The 15,794-nt window shown below is 32.2% G+C and overlaps 1 protein-coding gene across 1 annotated transcript in view; it reads right to left on the minus strand.

Annotated features, from left to right (window-relative positions):
- The window catches only part of LOC129233810 (eukaryotic translation initiation factor 4 gamma 3-like), a 126,481-nt gene extending 112,545 nt beyond the window's left edge, over positions 1-13,936 (minus strand). Inside the window, 1 exon segment of the mRNA XM_054867785.1 lies at positions 13,831-13,936. Coding sequence (XP_054723760.1) covers positions 13,831-13,891 — 61 coding nt within the window. The 5' untranslated portion in view covers positions 13,892-13,936.
- Positions 13,937-15,794: the final 1,858 nt, after the last annotated feature.

Genomic DNA, 15,794 nt, shown 5'->3' on the forward strand with positions numbered 1-15,794 from the left:
ATTTGCAGTCCTCCCCTGGTAAATTTTCAAAATAGAAATTCAGTTGACGCAATCATAGGCAATATTCAATACTGTTAGAGGCAGGGTTGGCTTTTTGCCGGCAGAAACTGGTTTTTGCCCTGCCAGTGGCAGAAACTGGTTATAACCGGTAAAAACCGGCAGAAACTGGCAAAAACTAGAAAACGTTTTTAATAGCTCTAGTAATTACTTAATGACAGGCAATTAAGTAAAATGAAAAATAGAACTCCATTTTGTCATTGCAAAAACTCAATATAATAGTTATTTAATAATTAGTGTAAAAATATATTAAATAACAAGACTGACATTTCCAAAGCAAAGTAAAATTTATCATAGTTGAAATTGCTATGTGTTAGAAATTTTAGTCTTGTAATGTTGAAAGTAACAAATTTTTCAGTTTGTTGTTTATAATTATTTTGTTTTCATTTAATATAAAGTGTAATATATATAACAAATATTTAAATAAAAATACAGATTTGTTTTATTTCATTAAACTCTAAAATACAAGAACTTGTCATTTTACACTTAATATAACTGAATAAAGCTATTCTCAAAGAACTTAATCAAGCAGTTACTGATAATCATTTACTGGCCTATATGCTCCATCCAAAGTATTTGGGAGTAAATTTATCATGTAATCAAGAAGAAAGTGCCCGCACTTTACTCACAAATATTAACCCTGATTATGTACCTCATACCATTACTTTACAAAACAAATCGGCCCCTTTTCCCAAAACCTATTTTTCTAATCACGTTGTAACAACTACTCCAAATACCGCATGGTGGTCCAGTTTGAAAAAAATGTGCTATAGATGAAAGTTTTGTGAATCTTGCTTGTTCTTTGAAGATAATGCCAGCTAGTTCTGCTGGGATTGAAAGAATCTTCTCAAATTTCTCCATTGTGCACAACAAATTGGGAAATTGGTTAGGTTTAGAAACAGCGTCAAAACTTTTATGCTGTTACAGGCTGCTGCAGTGTGAAAACAATGTAAAATTTGATTTTGAATGGTGATAGTGTTGTAAATAAATTGTATTTGGGTTAATATTTAATTAATTTTCTTATACATTTTCTATTGTATGTCAGGAATTGCATTTATGTCATTTTTTGAGTTTCTGCCATAAATGTGGCAGAAAGGGGTTTTTGCCATGCCGGTTTTAACCGGTTTCTACCAGTGGTTTTTACCGCCTCAGCAGAAACCTGCCAACCCTGATTAGAGGGGTAGGGGATTAGGGAGATCGCCCGTGAAAAAAATTCTGAATTGAAGCCTTAACAATGAAAGTTTTAAGGATCTTCGGTAATATTAGGAGGAGGACAGGTTCAGGAGACCTCAGGGAGTTTTTTAAAATCAAAGTCTAAAGACGAAATTTATTCGACCATGAATGATGATGAATGATTAATTGAGAGGGCGTTTTTCGGGGGTTATATTGGAAGCACTCTCATGGCTTTTCGAAAGTGCAGTCCTAAATACTCATGTGTAGACCATCTTGAATGGGGTTTGAGAACGTTTTCTCGGATTTTTTTCAAATCAGAAGTTTTAAAAACTCACTTCCAGGCCAGCTTTAGGGACGTAAAAAAAGGATTTGGAGTTCTCTATTCTACCCTCAGTTTGGCTATGTCCCTATCTTTCTTTTAAATTTTAATTATTGATAAACATGTTGGGGTAATACTTTCTCCCAATTTTCCTTTGCGAAACACGATTGGGATTGGACACAGTTGGATTTCCCATAGTAAAATTCTCAATTTCCAGCCTAATATTTTTGTTTTCTTGAAATACAAGCGTCTACGGTCCCAGATTTTTTTAACATTTTGAATGGAAGTGGTTATTTTCTGTGATACCTTAGGTCTTATTTATTCCACTTCATTTTATTTTAAATGTGTCTCCTGTATCTCTTGATCAAGTTTTGATTTACTTACAATTTTTATGTCCAAATATTTAGAACTTCTGGTGTAAGTATTCATCACCATACTTTGAATCTCTTTTAGCATTAAACTGTTTTTTCCCCTTCTCTCTGTTTCAAATATATTTCAGCGACCCATGCATTTTTCTCCAACCATTTTCAGGACAATATTTTTCATCAAAAAAATTACATATGGGAATGTTTCGGTGGCCCCTATGAAGCCATCCTATTTATTTATCTATTTTTTTTTGAACTGAAGAACCATGAAGCATGGCATTGTATAACCAGGGTCGCTGAGAGACGAGGCGTGTAAGTTTTGTTGCCAGTCCACCCTCCCATTATGCTAATTTTACTTTATGCATAATACTTTAATTTGAGCCGGGCCTATAGTTTTCGACTAGACAGACCTATCCACTATGCGGCCTAGTGAGTAGAGCACTGATTACTTTTTTATATTTTTTTGGGTTAAAAAATTTTTGAAGCGCACATTTCCGGGGCCCTTACTTTGATAATCTTGATAAAAGAGAATCATGGATGTTCCTAAATTGTATTTTAAGATTACATTTTCTATTCCAATTTTACAGAAAAAATACTTTTGTCACTATTATTTCAATTGTTCATTAAAAATTACTATTTTAATTTTTAAAGCAATAATGAACATCATGTACTGCTGAATCCAAGAAAGGTCTCCATCATGCCAAGAAAGTTATAAATGAAACAGCAAAAAATAAATAAATAAAACTTGATTTTATTCCATGACAATGTGTAAGTTTATACAAGCATACTAGTAGCCTAAATGAAAACACTGTAATGATCATGTTTTGTCTTCCATAATTTGGAAGTTTCCTTTTCTGGTTAAGTTTTGAGTTAAAAGAAAAGTAAATTCATAAATTCTTGTGCTTTCTGGCAATCTAACTATTGCTTTGTAATTGATAATTTATTTCATTTAGTAAAGCTACTTATTTATTGAACAAATTATTTTTTTTTATTGGTTTTCGCTCCTGACAATCAATAAAATCAAGAGAATACGTTCGACACTGTATTGCGACTATGAAACTTCTCTTTATTTGGAACCCTGAGCCCTCCCCTTGAAAAATTCCTGTATGTGCCATTGCTTGTACTAGTTTAAGAATATGGCATTTAATAAAACATTATCATTTGCATAGACAGGCTAACTTGCAGTTTTTGACTGCTTAACTTAAGAAAACATAAAGTTAGATCTTTTCAAAAGGTATTTTAGTTTCTTTAGTATACATATATATACAGTCATCCCTCGCTACTTCGCGCTCCAACTTTTGTGGCTTCACTACTTTGCGTTTTTTTTTTCAAATTCAGTAACTAGCCTTTTGCATGCGCTTGTGTAAACTTTTTCCTACAAAAGAATAACAATGCATGTCTTTTTAAGTAAGCTGAGCTCTTCTGAGGCGTGTAGTTGTACTAGTTGAGGGAGTGGAGGTATAAAATCACCAAAGAAAGGGAAGGGAATCGCTGTCTCATATTAACCGTTTAACACTAACTGGAAAGTATAAATCACTATTATTACTAGGGGATGTAAATGCATCTATAAATGGTGTTCAACAATGTACTAGCTTTGTAAGTTGTATACGGTGTATACTTAATACTTTTAATGAGGATAAATGTAGAAAGGAAGAACGTTGGCTAATACGGTCACTAACTGGTAATTAATTCATCATCGAACAAGTTGAGCTATTTTCATAGATTAGTAAATAGATTATAAGAACTTCATGTGTGCGTGCAGTTTATTTCTCAATGATTAAGAATGTGATACATATTTCATCTAATTTTATTAAAATATATTAAGCAATACAAATGGGCAATTTCACCGTTACGGATGTAACAATCAGACTTTAAACACGCATAATTTCAATTTGGTTTCATAAAAAGCTGCAATTTTTTTTTCTGTTGAATAGTTTGGTGTTATTAATGCTATCAAAAATTTGGGTGCCGATTGCTTTATTACAAAAAGTAACGAAAGTTAAAAACTGCCTGTTACGGACGTAACTCAGAAATAATGTGTACATTGTCATACAATTGTCAATATTCCTGTGAATTATTCATAGATTTCTAAAATTTTCTTTGAAATACTTGTTCCAGAGATTTCAAGCTTTCTAAAACCATAAAGGTTTCATGGATACTGTTTGTAAAAATTTATGATAGAAATTTATATATTTGTTACGGACGTAACAAAAAAGTGTTACGGACGTAACATGTCTGATATGCTATTTGCACAAAGCAAATAAAAGCTTATGTATACTAATAATTTTTGTTAAGAGAGTGCAATGGTCACAATTAACACATTATTTTGACCCTTTAAGTTGCACTTTAATAGTTTTTAAAGATTTGGGGAGGTAGGGAGCAGCCCCCTTGCATATACCACCATGTAAATAAATATAAATTAAATTGGTGCGTCATAAAAAGTAAAATTATCCAAGGGCAAATTAAGCAAAACAAAAGTGGAATTATTCAGTTACAAATAAATTTTTCAAATTTTTAACATAAACATGGAGGGAGAGGGGGGCTTCTACAAGGGAGTTCTTTTACAGTTTGAGAATTTTCGATGATTTTCTCTGTCTCTCAACAAACATATTAACTGCCAAATTTCTTTTAAACTTTAACAGTTGCCTTTGATTTCGATCGCCTTTTAATAGAATTGGCACGTTTTTGCCAAAGGTGGAAAAAAGCGGTCAAAACTGACATCGGAAAAATTCATTTTGGCCAACATTTGTCTCGGTAATCTAAATCTTGCTTCGAAACTAAATGTGCTTTATCTGAGAATCAAATGTAGCTAGTTTAATATTTAGTACTTTTAACTCGAATCTAATTATGCTTTTTAATTTAAGTTTTAAAACTATAAGATATTCAACACACCAATGAAACAGTAATCTAAATATTATTTTTTTGTGGAGAGTAAATAACAATAAAAAGTAACTCTCAGTAACTTTGGTTTAAACTATTAAACAGGACAAATTCTTATCTCTAAGTTAGTTTTCAAATAAGAAGCAATATCAATTTGGCTATGCTTTCAGAATGCTAGAAGTTTGAAGAGAAACTAAATTAATATCTGTAATATAAATTTTTTTGAAAAAAAAGAACTTTATTAATGAAAATTACACACAAAATGCTTTGGATTTCATCTCGTTAAATGATCAAGTAATTTTCACAAAAATCTACTTGGAGAACACTATTTTTTTGTGTCTTAGTGCATTGATGAAGAAAAGTTTGAGAAATTAAGGAACCCTCTAGAATATTTTTATGCACGTTATTAAGCATTAATTGCTAATCTAGAATTATTAACACCAATTGAATTTATTGCATGATTTGGAGGGCAAAAAATCTTACCTTGAGAGGAACACCTCAGAGCAACAGTAGGATATCTTAGTGTTATTCCTAGGATTAGACGTCTTAGTGTTGCTCTGAGGCGACAATGTGTATTTCAATAATTTTAAAAAATGAAATTAAATATCCACTAATATTTATAAAATTTTGAAAATCACAGTCAAAAGTTTTGTTATATCATATTATATGTCATACCCTATATTTTCATTGCCCATCCTGTACTTTTTTTCTTTTTAATTGGAAATATACATGTGTTATGGATGTAACGTACTGCTTTTTGTTACGTCCGTAACAAAAAATGTTACGTCTGAAAAGCCATTTTTTTAAAAACTAAAGAAATTCTAATGTTTTAAACTATGGTAAACAATTACTCTGATGAATTGCTAAAAGGACAAAGAAGGATTTCTTTTAATTTTGATTTTTTAGGAAGTAACGACAACTTTTGCTGAATTGTTGTTACGGGCATAACATTAACTTTATTTTTTTTAAATTAAAAATTGCCTAATTTTATTTTGTAAAAAAAATTAAAATAAATGCATGTTATTATAGTATTATGTTAATAGTCTAAACTGTACTGCAATTAATTTTGTTTATTTTTATTTTGCTATTTGCTATTAGAAATAAGCGTTTGAAAATGGGATATTTTTTTCTGATTGTTTTGAAGACCCGACTATCATACTTCCAACTAGGGGAAAGGGAAAAAAATATTATTTAATTTTTATTAAAAAAGCAATGCAATATTCTTAAAATACACATTTTAAGCTTTACAATGATGTATAATATAGCAAAATAACTGTAATATGAAATTTTGACCTATTGGTTTCACTTTTCATGGAATTGCCCACATGTAATAGTGGCAAAGGATGCAGTTTCATGTCTAGGGGGCTCTAACTATGCTTACAAACCTATTCAAGTTGTCGTAATGTAAGTTTCTTGGGCTCCAATTAGGAAAATATTCGGTTTATAAATACAGAATCCTACTTCACAGAAATTCAGTTATCGCGATAAAGTCTGGAACAAATTAACCCTGATAAACAAGGGTTAACTGTATATTCCATGAAAACAAAAAGAAAAATAGCACACTTTTTTGTGCGTATTAGTCCCTTAACATAGGTGGTTCTATATAATTCACTGTGAATAGCGGACACTTCGAATATTGGACAAAACATATATTTAAATAAAAAAGTTTCTTGAGCAAAAAAAAAAAAAACGAGTTCTTTGACAAATTTTCTATCAAATGTAAAGTGGTTACATTGAGAAGTAATTTTCCTTTTCTCTTTCTTATCTACAAATTAGTTTACAAAACCTTACAAAACTTTTTATTCTCACATTTTATTTTATTTTTCTGTTCAAATTTGTTTCGAGATTTTTATCACTGCAGTGCGCAGTTGCTTTCTTTCTTGTTTAGCTTCTAAAACCAAGTTCATTCAGTTTCGTACAGTAAAAAATGGCATATAAAGGGATTAATATTAAATAGACAGATTGATGATCAGATTACGCAATGTCCGCCCAAAATTTTCTTCTTTGGAATATTTTTATAACTTTTAAAGAACAGAGAAGAAATTACATAAATTTGGACCATAGTTGAATGTTGAGAGTTTTATTTCTCAAAACAAAATTAATTGAACATTTTGCTCTTTTCGGGTAAAGCTTAAGATTCACAGTTGCCACTCACTAAGTGGCAACCTAGTTTGAAAAAGTGGCGACAAAAAAAAAAAAACTCCTTAGTTGCCATTTTTTTTTCTAAATAGTTCCCAAGAAAAAAGTTCCTGTGGGGAACAGGAATAATGTCATGCACCAACTGAACGAGTGGAAGAAAATTTCTCTTTGAAAGCATATGCTTGAACACAAAGAGAGGACAGAGGATCGATCGAGGAAGATTGTTTTCGAACCGTAAATGCAATAAATACTTAAGCATTTCAGCTACATATTAAAAACATAGCTGCTATATGTGGTCATTCACAAGAAGGAACTAGACAAGTTGCTTCAGAGCCTAAGTTTCCAAAGCAGAATTTCAAAGCAATAGCACATTTTATTTAACTGCAAACTAATGAAAATAATGCAAAATGTGCTTATTTTAAATAATTTTTCTCAGAAGTGAAAAGTTTTGTATTTAAAATTTTACCTTATCCTCATTCAGTGGCTGACACAAGGGAGGTTCATGGGGTCATGACTCCCCCCCCCCTCCCCCCAAACCATCGACAATAGTATCCATATACATTGTGTTCAAATTCAAACACTGTATGAGTAAAATGTAAATCAGTTCTCTTTTCAATTCATTGATTATTTTTGAAACTTTTTTCATTGCTTATGAAATTAATTTGCAACGTTTATGCCTATTGACAGCCCTATTCCTGAATGAATTTGTGCTTTTTATTGACAACCAAGCACTTTATGAAATAACCCCTCCCCACTAAAATGGTAGTCTGTATCCACCCGTATCCCTCATTGCTTTTGACGCAAATGTGCAAAAAACTTTTCAGCTAAATTGTAGTTTAATAAGGATTTTTATTTTTCTGAATTATTTTTATGCTACAAAAACAAAATTTATATTTTAATTTTTGGCATAGTGGCCATAATTGGTGATTCAATTGGTCATTCACAAGTAGGACCGACAAGAGCTCCATCTAGACCCGGGGCAAAATACTGATTTGCAAGACCCCCTCCAACTATTAAAAAAAAAAAAAAACCCTGTTGACTGTTCTATCAGGGTTGTATTTTTTACCGGACAAAACCTATTTTGGCCATGCCACTGGCAGAAACCGGTTAAAACTGGCAAAAACTGGATTTAACCACCATAGTGCTGGCCAAAACTGTATTGTATAAAAGCACACTAATACGTATGCACATACAATTTGTATGTATAATGTTGCACATTTTAATGCATAATTAAAGTAAATAGGATGTCTGTTTACAATAACTGAAATAATTTTTAAAACTGAATTAGAAAATAAGTAATGTACTTTGATTTAATTTGAAATTCATTTTGTGCGCACAAAACTATAAAAACAACTATATATTGTGCTATTTACAATGTTCAAAACATATTTTTAAAGAATTATGACACATTTCTCCTATGATGTGATTAACCTTCTTAAACATGCCTATATTTATTACTTGCCAAGGGTGTAAATTTAATTGTTCACTTAAATAATGAATAGTTATGGAATTGATGTTCCTTACGTCTTTTAATTATGTAGGGGAGATCGGGGTAAGATGACGAGCTGAGCAAGATGACGAATGCCTTATTTTTTTCGTTTTACACTAAGCAACAGCATCAACAGGATATTACTGGCTCTCCTATCCGCTGTTCGTTCAACAATAAAATAGAGACGCTGAAATTGTCACATTTGTGTTAGTTCTGAAGCTCTGATTGTTTACCGTTGCTACGTTATAACTTTTATGCATGTGTAAATAAGCTCTGTTACATTACAGATAAGATTTCTAGTGTCTCTTCAATATTTATGACTAACTTAGTTGAAATACTACTATCACCATGAATAAATGTCAATTAATTGCCTTCCTTTATGGCAATGGAGACGAATCTGTTCAAAGAGGCAGTCTAGGGCATGATGACGGGCCGAAACGTGGGGCAAGCTGACAAGCTGAATTCATTAAATTAACTAAGTAGTCCATTCTATTACATCCTGTAAACGCTTATTTGTCTGTGTGTTTGTCTATGCAACCTTGCATTTCTATTTCCTCTAGGGCTAAAGGATGCATTGTATCAAGGAAGGTGTCGTTCGAAAGCGGATGACCAGAGGTTATATATAAACTAGTTGAGCAAATGACTAATTGACTGAATGAAACCAATCAAAGAATCTTCTGCTCTATTGATTATTAACAATCATAAATCTCACATAAATTTGCAGGCTATCTTATATCGCAGTGAAAACAAACATTACATTTTTGGGTTGCCATCCCACACATTGCATCGTCCCTAACTCTTGATGAGTTTTTTCTGCCCATTAAAAACCTACTATAGCCAAGCATGAGACAACTTTATGGTCATTCATCTAGGACAAACTATAACAGACACAAATATTGGTGAGCTTTTGAGCACCACTTACTTCAAAGCAGCTACAGTTGGAAATGCCGATAAAGGGTTTAAAGAATGTGGGATCGAAACTCATAATTATTTTGTTTTTAAAGGACTAAGGTGATGTGTCAGCGATGAAACTGAGAATAAGAGTGCTAACCCTCAGACCTTGGCAGAAGAAAACCAACATATAAACCCTCTAGACGAAGCAGATCTTATGTGGCAAATGCTGATTCCGATGCATCAAAGAAGCCTGTTAGTGTTTCTAATTCCAATGTGTAGAAAGCAACACAATGTGAGAAAAAAAAAGAAAAGGCACCCATTAAAGAAATGTCAGAACAAGGAGCAAAGCGGAAGGAGAAAAAGGATTATTTTAAAATAGAAAATAAGCTCGTGAAGCTAAAAAGAGAGGGAGTAAAAAAACTCAAGCTAAGATCCTGTTGGCCTGAGCCTATACAATTCAAGTCAAGCAATACAGTTGCATCAACTTCAAAGGATGTTGTTATAATATACACTGCTTATCAAGAGGAATATTGTGACCATCCAACAGAAGAATGGATCCAATGCTGTAAAAGCCAAGAGTGGTGGCATGAGGAATGTTCCAATTTTGAAAATGGCATTTTTATTTGTGTCGTGTCTATTGTTAGCTGCACAACTTAATACTTCAACATAACGCTACAATGTATTACGCTTAATTTGATACATTTTAAGATGAAAAAACCCATTTATCATTTATTAAACTAAGTAACATATTCAAAACATAAAATACATCCAACTTTTTCAGTGTTGTCATCTTGCCCCAGTACTGGGGCAAGATGAATACAGAATATTTTTAGTATAATTTGACATAATGTAGAACGGTAGATAAATATTGATACTTGAGAGAGCGATGATGCCCCCCTCCCCCTTCGCCAAATACTACAAAAACACTCCAGAATGACATTCTCGACATAGAAGAGGAAAACACTCAACTTGAAGGTTAAATGATGCAGTTTGTGCCTTTTCTAAATTCTAAAATTTCGTTTTAACAAAAAAAAATTTTTTTTTTTTTTGCAAAATTATTTGATTTTTCACAAAAAACGGACCTTGTGAAAAATTTTGGACAGACCCCAGGGTAAAGTTAGGAAGAGGAGGAGAGGTTTAAAATCTTTTATGAAGGTTTAAAGCTTGTAGGCTCCGACTTAGAAATTTCTCGAAATATGAAGTCCAAAAAATGATATTGAAGATGATTTTTAACAAGAGAGAAAGAAGAATTGGTGATGCTCTCTAATTTTTAGCCTACTTTCCCAGTAAAAGTCAGAAAAAGAAGAAAAAAGGCTTAATGCATCTTAAAAATATCGCAAAAAACAAAAAAAAGTCAAAAATAAATAAAATAATTAAATAAATATTGAAAAATTTAAAATTGGAAAGTAGGGTATTGAGATGGGAAAAATGTCTGTCGGTCTGTCTGTCCCCCCCTAATAACTTTTGAATGAATGGTCCGATTCGAACAAACTTTTTTTTGTTCGAAAGATCTCGGCGAGGACACCTCATTCCCATACTTCACTTTCTGATTTGAACTATTTTTTGTTCAATTTTGAACAGTTCAAAAAAACTTAACATTAGCGCCTACGGGGAAATTCAAGGCAATTCCGAACTGTGAGGCGAATTTGCTTCAAACAAACTTTGTAGGAAAAAGCTTTTGATGAAAAACTTGCATATAAAATATCTTTTGGATTTGAACAATTTTCCGTTCAATTTTGAACAGTTCAAAATCAAATCCCTTAACATTAGCGCCTACGGGGAAACTGAAAGTCAATGTAGATTCCGTACTTGAAGGCGGATTTTTTTTCAAAAAAATTTTGTAGGAATAGCTCTTGACGCCAAGCTACAGACTTCAACTCCGAGAATTTAGGGGCACTTGACTCCGACTCCTATGCCCGACAATTAATCGGACTCCGACTCCCCAACTTCGACTCTGACTTCGTAGCGAGAAAAATTTATACACGGAGGACAAATGACTGACTCAGATTCTTAGATATTCGACTCCGACTCCTTTACCCCAAAATGAGATTGACTCCGACTCTGCAGCTATGGTTTTGACTGTGAAATAATTATTGTTGATCTGACTTGTTTTTATTTTTACGCTAAAGTTTTTATTTAGATATTCAGTTTTCGGCGAATAAACTCGAAGTCATTTATGTTTCTACATAAAGATATGCGCAGACGATTTTTTTTTTTTGACAATGAAAATTATTTCTTTAGGTTGACATTTTATTGTTTTTATTTATTTTGGTAAGTGCATTAATTCATTTAAAAAATTGCTTTTGGCAACAGGGGAAAAAAACGATTTTCTTTTTTTACGCATTTAATTTTTTTAGATGAGTGAGGAATATTTTATTCCTAGAAATCAGCTTAAAGTATTTCAAAAATATGTTTGAAAAAATTTGCGATTTTATCTATTTTTGAGAATATTGATCAGGTACTAGAAAGTAGTATGGGTATACGGGAAAGTTGGCTCGTCTAGTTCTAGACAGAATTTCTTGTTCAAAAATGGAAATGAAATATCCTAAAAATCCTCAGCTGTAGACCATCTTTGTTGAAATTTTAGAAACACAAGAAGTTCGGGCAACCTCTCCTCAGAAAATTTTTAAATTTGAGGTCCTAAAAATGCAATTATAATCCTTCTCTTCTATGTTAACGTTAGGGATAAGGTTGCGATTCCGAGCCTCTTTGTTGGATTTTTTTCGGAATTGAAAAATCCAAAAACGAAATTTTAGACAAGTTTTTTTAATGTGGAGGGAGAAAGAATAGGGGATACTCCCAAGGAATTTTTTTGGAAATTTGAGGCTTTAACCCTAGGACAGTACTGGGTCATGAGTAAGATGTGTGAATTGTGAATTTCTTTCCCATTAAAATTTTTTTTGAAGTAACTTGACATGTAAATCAAGTTTCTTACCTTCTATCTTTCTATCCTACCTAGCTATCGCCTTGCACCTCTGACCGCTTGACAAAGAACATTTAGCATCAGAAAAATAAGTGTAAAATGCTTTTGAAACATTTTCACTAGGGCATGATAAGAGGTTCAAAACCATCATTGATTTAAAACATCATAATAGTAGATTAACTTTGATGACAAGGAAAAATGTTTGGAGAACCTTCTCCCGGAGTTCCTTTCTGAAATATGTAAGACCTAAAAACGGAATGCTATATGATCTTTAATTATGTGAAGAGGACAGTATGCAGTCCTCTGAAATTGTTATTTGATTTGAAAATCCAAAAAACTCATTTCTTGGCTATTTTTGATAAAGTTAGAAGATGGGATACGGTTCAGGACTCTTCTCAGAATATTCCCAAAATTAAGTTTTAAAAACACAATTACAGGACATCTTTTGGGATAAGGGATGGAGAAGAGAGTCTCTCAGAAATTATTCGAAATTGAAGTGCCAAAAACGAAATTTTGGACAATTAGAGGGAAGTGAATTCAGGACTCTTTTGTAGAAATTTGCAGGGATGGAAGTCCCTAAACCAAAAGATAATCTTAGAGGATGTTGAGGGATCAAGTATTCTGGTATAACGCCGGGGAGGGGGGGGGGGGTTGCAACCTTTCTCTTGGATCGTTCAAGTGTTGATACTACTCTAGAATGCTATTTTCCCTATCTGTTTTAATTTTTAAGCTATGCAGAGATATACAGGGATAATGTCGCATATTCAAAAGGGATTTGGGATAGACCCCCCCCCCTTCCCTCTCACACTTTGAAATTTTCCTCTTTACATCATAGAAAAAAGACTGAGACTAACCTTAGCCCTATTCAAAACACAATTTCTGACTACACCACATTACATTTGTTTGCATGGCTATAAAAATCCTCAAATAAAAGTTTCATAAAATTGAACAAGATTCTACATGCACGCATGTATACAATCAAAAAAACTATATATATAAGCCAGTTATATTAGTTTAAGAGAAAAGATCACTTGCATAATCCAACTAAAAGGGAAAAATACAGCTGTCCCTCCTGCCTTTATTTTTATGGGTGAAAGAGTAGTTCTATCTGCACATATTGAAATCGGTTAAGAAAAGTGCAGCACAAAATGACTAGTAGGATGTAAAGGTGCAGACAGATCAAAACCATAGGGTATGTTAGGAACTATGGAAATCAATAGCGGAATATAGAGCATTTTAAAGTAAATACATTTTAAATTCTTCAACAGTATAAATTCATCATTAGTTAAATTTTTAACAAGGAAAATCCCATATTTTGCGCAATTGATTGAAACACATGAAAGAATATGTACATCACAAAAAAGGATTTAATAGACATGAAATAAATTAGTTATACATCATTAAATAAACTTAGAAACAAATTTTAGATAAAGAAAGGATCAACTACTCCACCGATTAGCACACGAGTACATCGTGTGCAAGACTAAATAGATCTATACGTGAGTCGGTTTTTCAAAATTGCAACCATCAATCACAACACAATCCGATTTTTGGACGCGATTACAAAAAATAACAAAAAAATGCATTTTACCTCGTGCTTGATTGCCCGGAAAACCTTGAAATTTGCCTTTTTGAGAATTATTTTGACTCATCGCAAGTGCTCCTTTAAGACTTCATTTAAGCCCTGTGGCATAGAGTCATATCGTTGCCAAGTAGCGCAAAGAGAGAGCGCAGAGAGAAACCCACTGCGGTTCAAGAACAAACGCACCATTTCATCTCCATAATAAGATTACTCTATAGTACATATTCCCATTTTTCCACTATTTTTCTCTGAAATATTTTTGCCCCAAAGAGCTAATTTCAAAATTTGTCCTACTTCATTATTTTTTTTCAATACTGAACATTGTATTTCACTTTCAAATCTACATTTTAAACTGCTTTCTTGAATAACAAGCATTTTTGACGAAATTGTAACAATAGAATAAATAATTTATGAAATAATAAAATAATAGTTTAAAAAACTAAAAAAACACGCTTTCGTAGCAAAATGAACTAAAAAGTGAAAAATAATCTTTGGATGATAGTAGTTGACCAATCACTTCATTTTAATATAATACAAAAAAGCGTGGGGTGCTGTCTATTTACATTTTTGCTTGGACAACAGATGGAAGAAATTCAAGACAAGTGATAAGAAGCCCCCCACGCTTTTTTGTATTACATTAAAATTAAGTGATTGGTCAACTACTATCATCCAAAGATTATTTTTCACTTTTTAGTTCATTTTGCTACGAAAGCGTGTTTTTTTTAGTTTTTTAAACTATTATTTTATTTTTCTGTTTTTTAGTCTTATGTTGGAGAATGATCAGGCGACGAAATTATTTATAAAACGAGTGCGAGGTAATATCTTAGAGTTAAGACAAGGGCACTCTGATGGGAAGCTACTGTGAGTCATAGATGTATGTTTGCGGAAATCATATTTATATTTGAAAATTTGAGATGCATTTAAATAAAAGTTTTGTTCAACAATGGTCTGATCAGCAATTGAAGGCTCACCTAAATTTTGGCATGAAATTAGTTTAAAACAATTATATTTCATGTTCTAATTACCTTGGAACATTGGAACAAATTTTGTCTGATGCAGAAAAATTAAAGGTTTTTGTAGATATTTTTAAATAATTTTTGCGAGCATTTTTTGATGTATTTTTTAAAATTTTTTCTTTTTTCACATTGTTGGATTTATGTTCAAAATATTGATTAAAATTGGAGGAAACTAACAATTAAAAGAGTTAATTAATTAATTTAATTATAGAATATTGTATTGTCATCGGGTCTGAGGGTCGCGTGCCAAATTTCAAAAGAATCCGATCGCAGGAAGTGGGCGAAAATTTGAGCTGCAAGATTCCGTTACAAGATACATACATACATACATACATACATACAGGTGAAGCTAATAAAAGTGTGTTAAAAAAAGGGTTTAATTCACCATGCTTTTAAAATGGACTAAAATTATGAAATTGCTTCATTAAAACACGCATTATTTTTATTTAGAACAGTCCTTAACCCTGACCCCTTACCCTTTCGCAGAGTTTGAACACGCCGTCTTGCGATGATTTAGGAAATTACCAAAGAGGTAAAACCATCGATGGTGAAGCATCTAAAATCTTGAGCGGACAGGGCGTATAATTCATTGAAATTTCGAAGAGCTATTAAATGTAGAAAACGACTGTAAGAAGTGTTTTAAAAGTTGTTTTCAAATTACAGCACGAAGCAAGTAATAATTTCCATCCTCTAAGGAAATACGAATTTACGAAAAATTCGAATTATGCATCTGGATCGAAATGAAAATAAGTCTCACATTTATTAGGCGAAAAATGTGAAATTTTAAATTAAGAAATTGATTTCAGATTCCTAATTCGTGAAATTAAAAACAAAACTCTGCGAGGTGCACACCTCCGAAAGAAACTAATTAAAATAAGCATTGTAGAAGAACAAAACAAAATGCCTCCTTTCCTAAAGAAGTAAAATTATAATGCCTATTCTAGGCACTATAGTAAA

This window comes from Uloborus diversus, unplaced genomic scaffold, assembly GCF_026930045.1.
Source record: "Uloborus diversus isolate 005 unplaced genomic scaffold, Udiv.v.3.1 scaffold_75, whole genome shotgun sequence".
NCBI classification, from domain to species: domain Eukaryota; kingdom Metazoa; phylum Arthropoda; class Arachnida; order Araneae; family Uloboridae; genus Uloborus; species Uloborus diversus.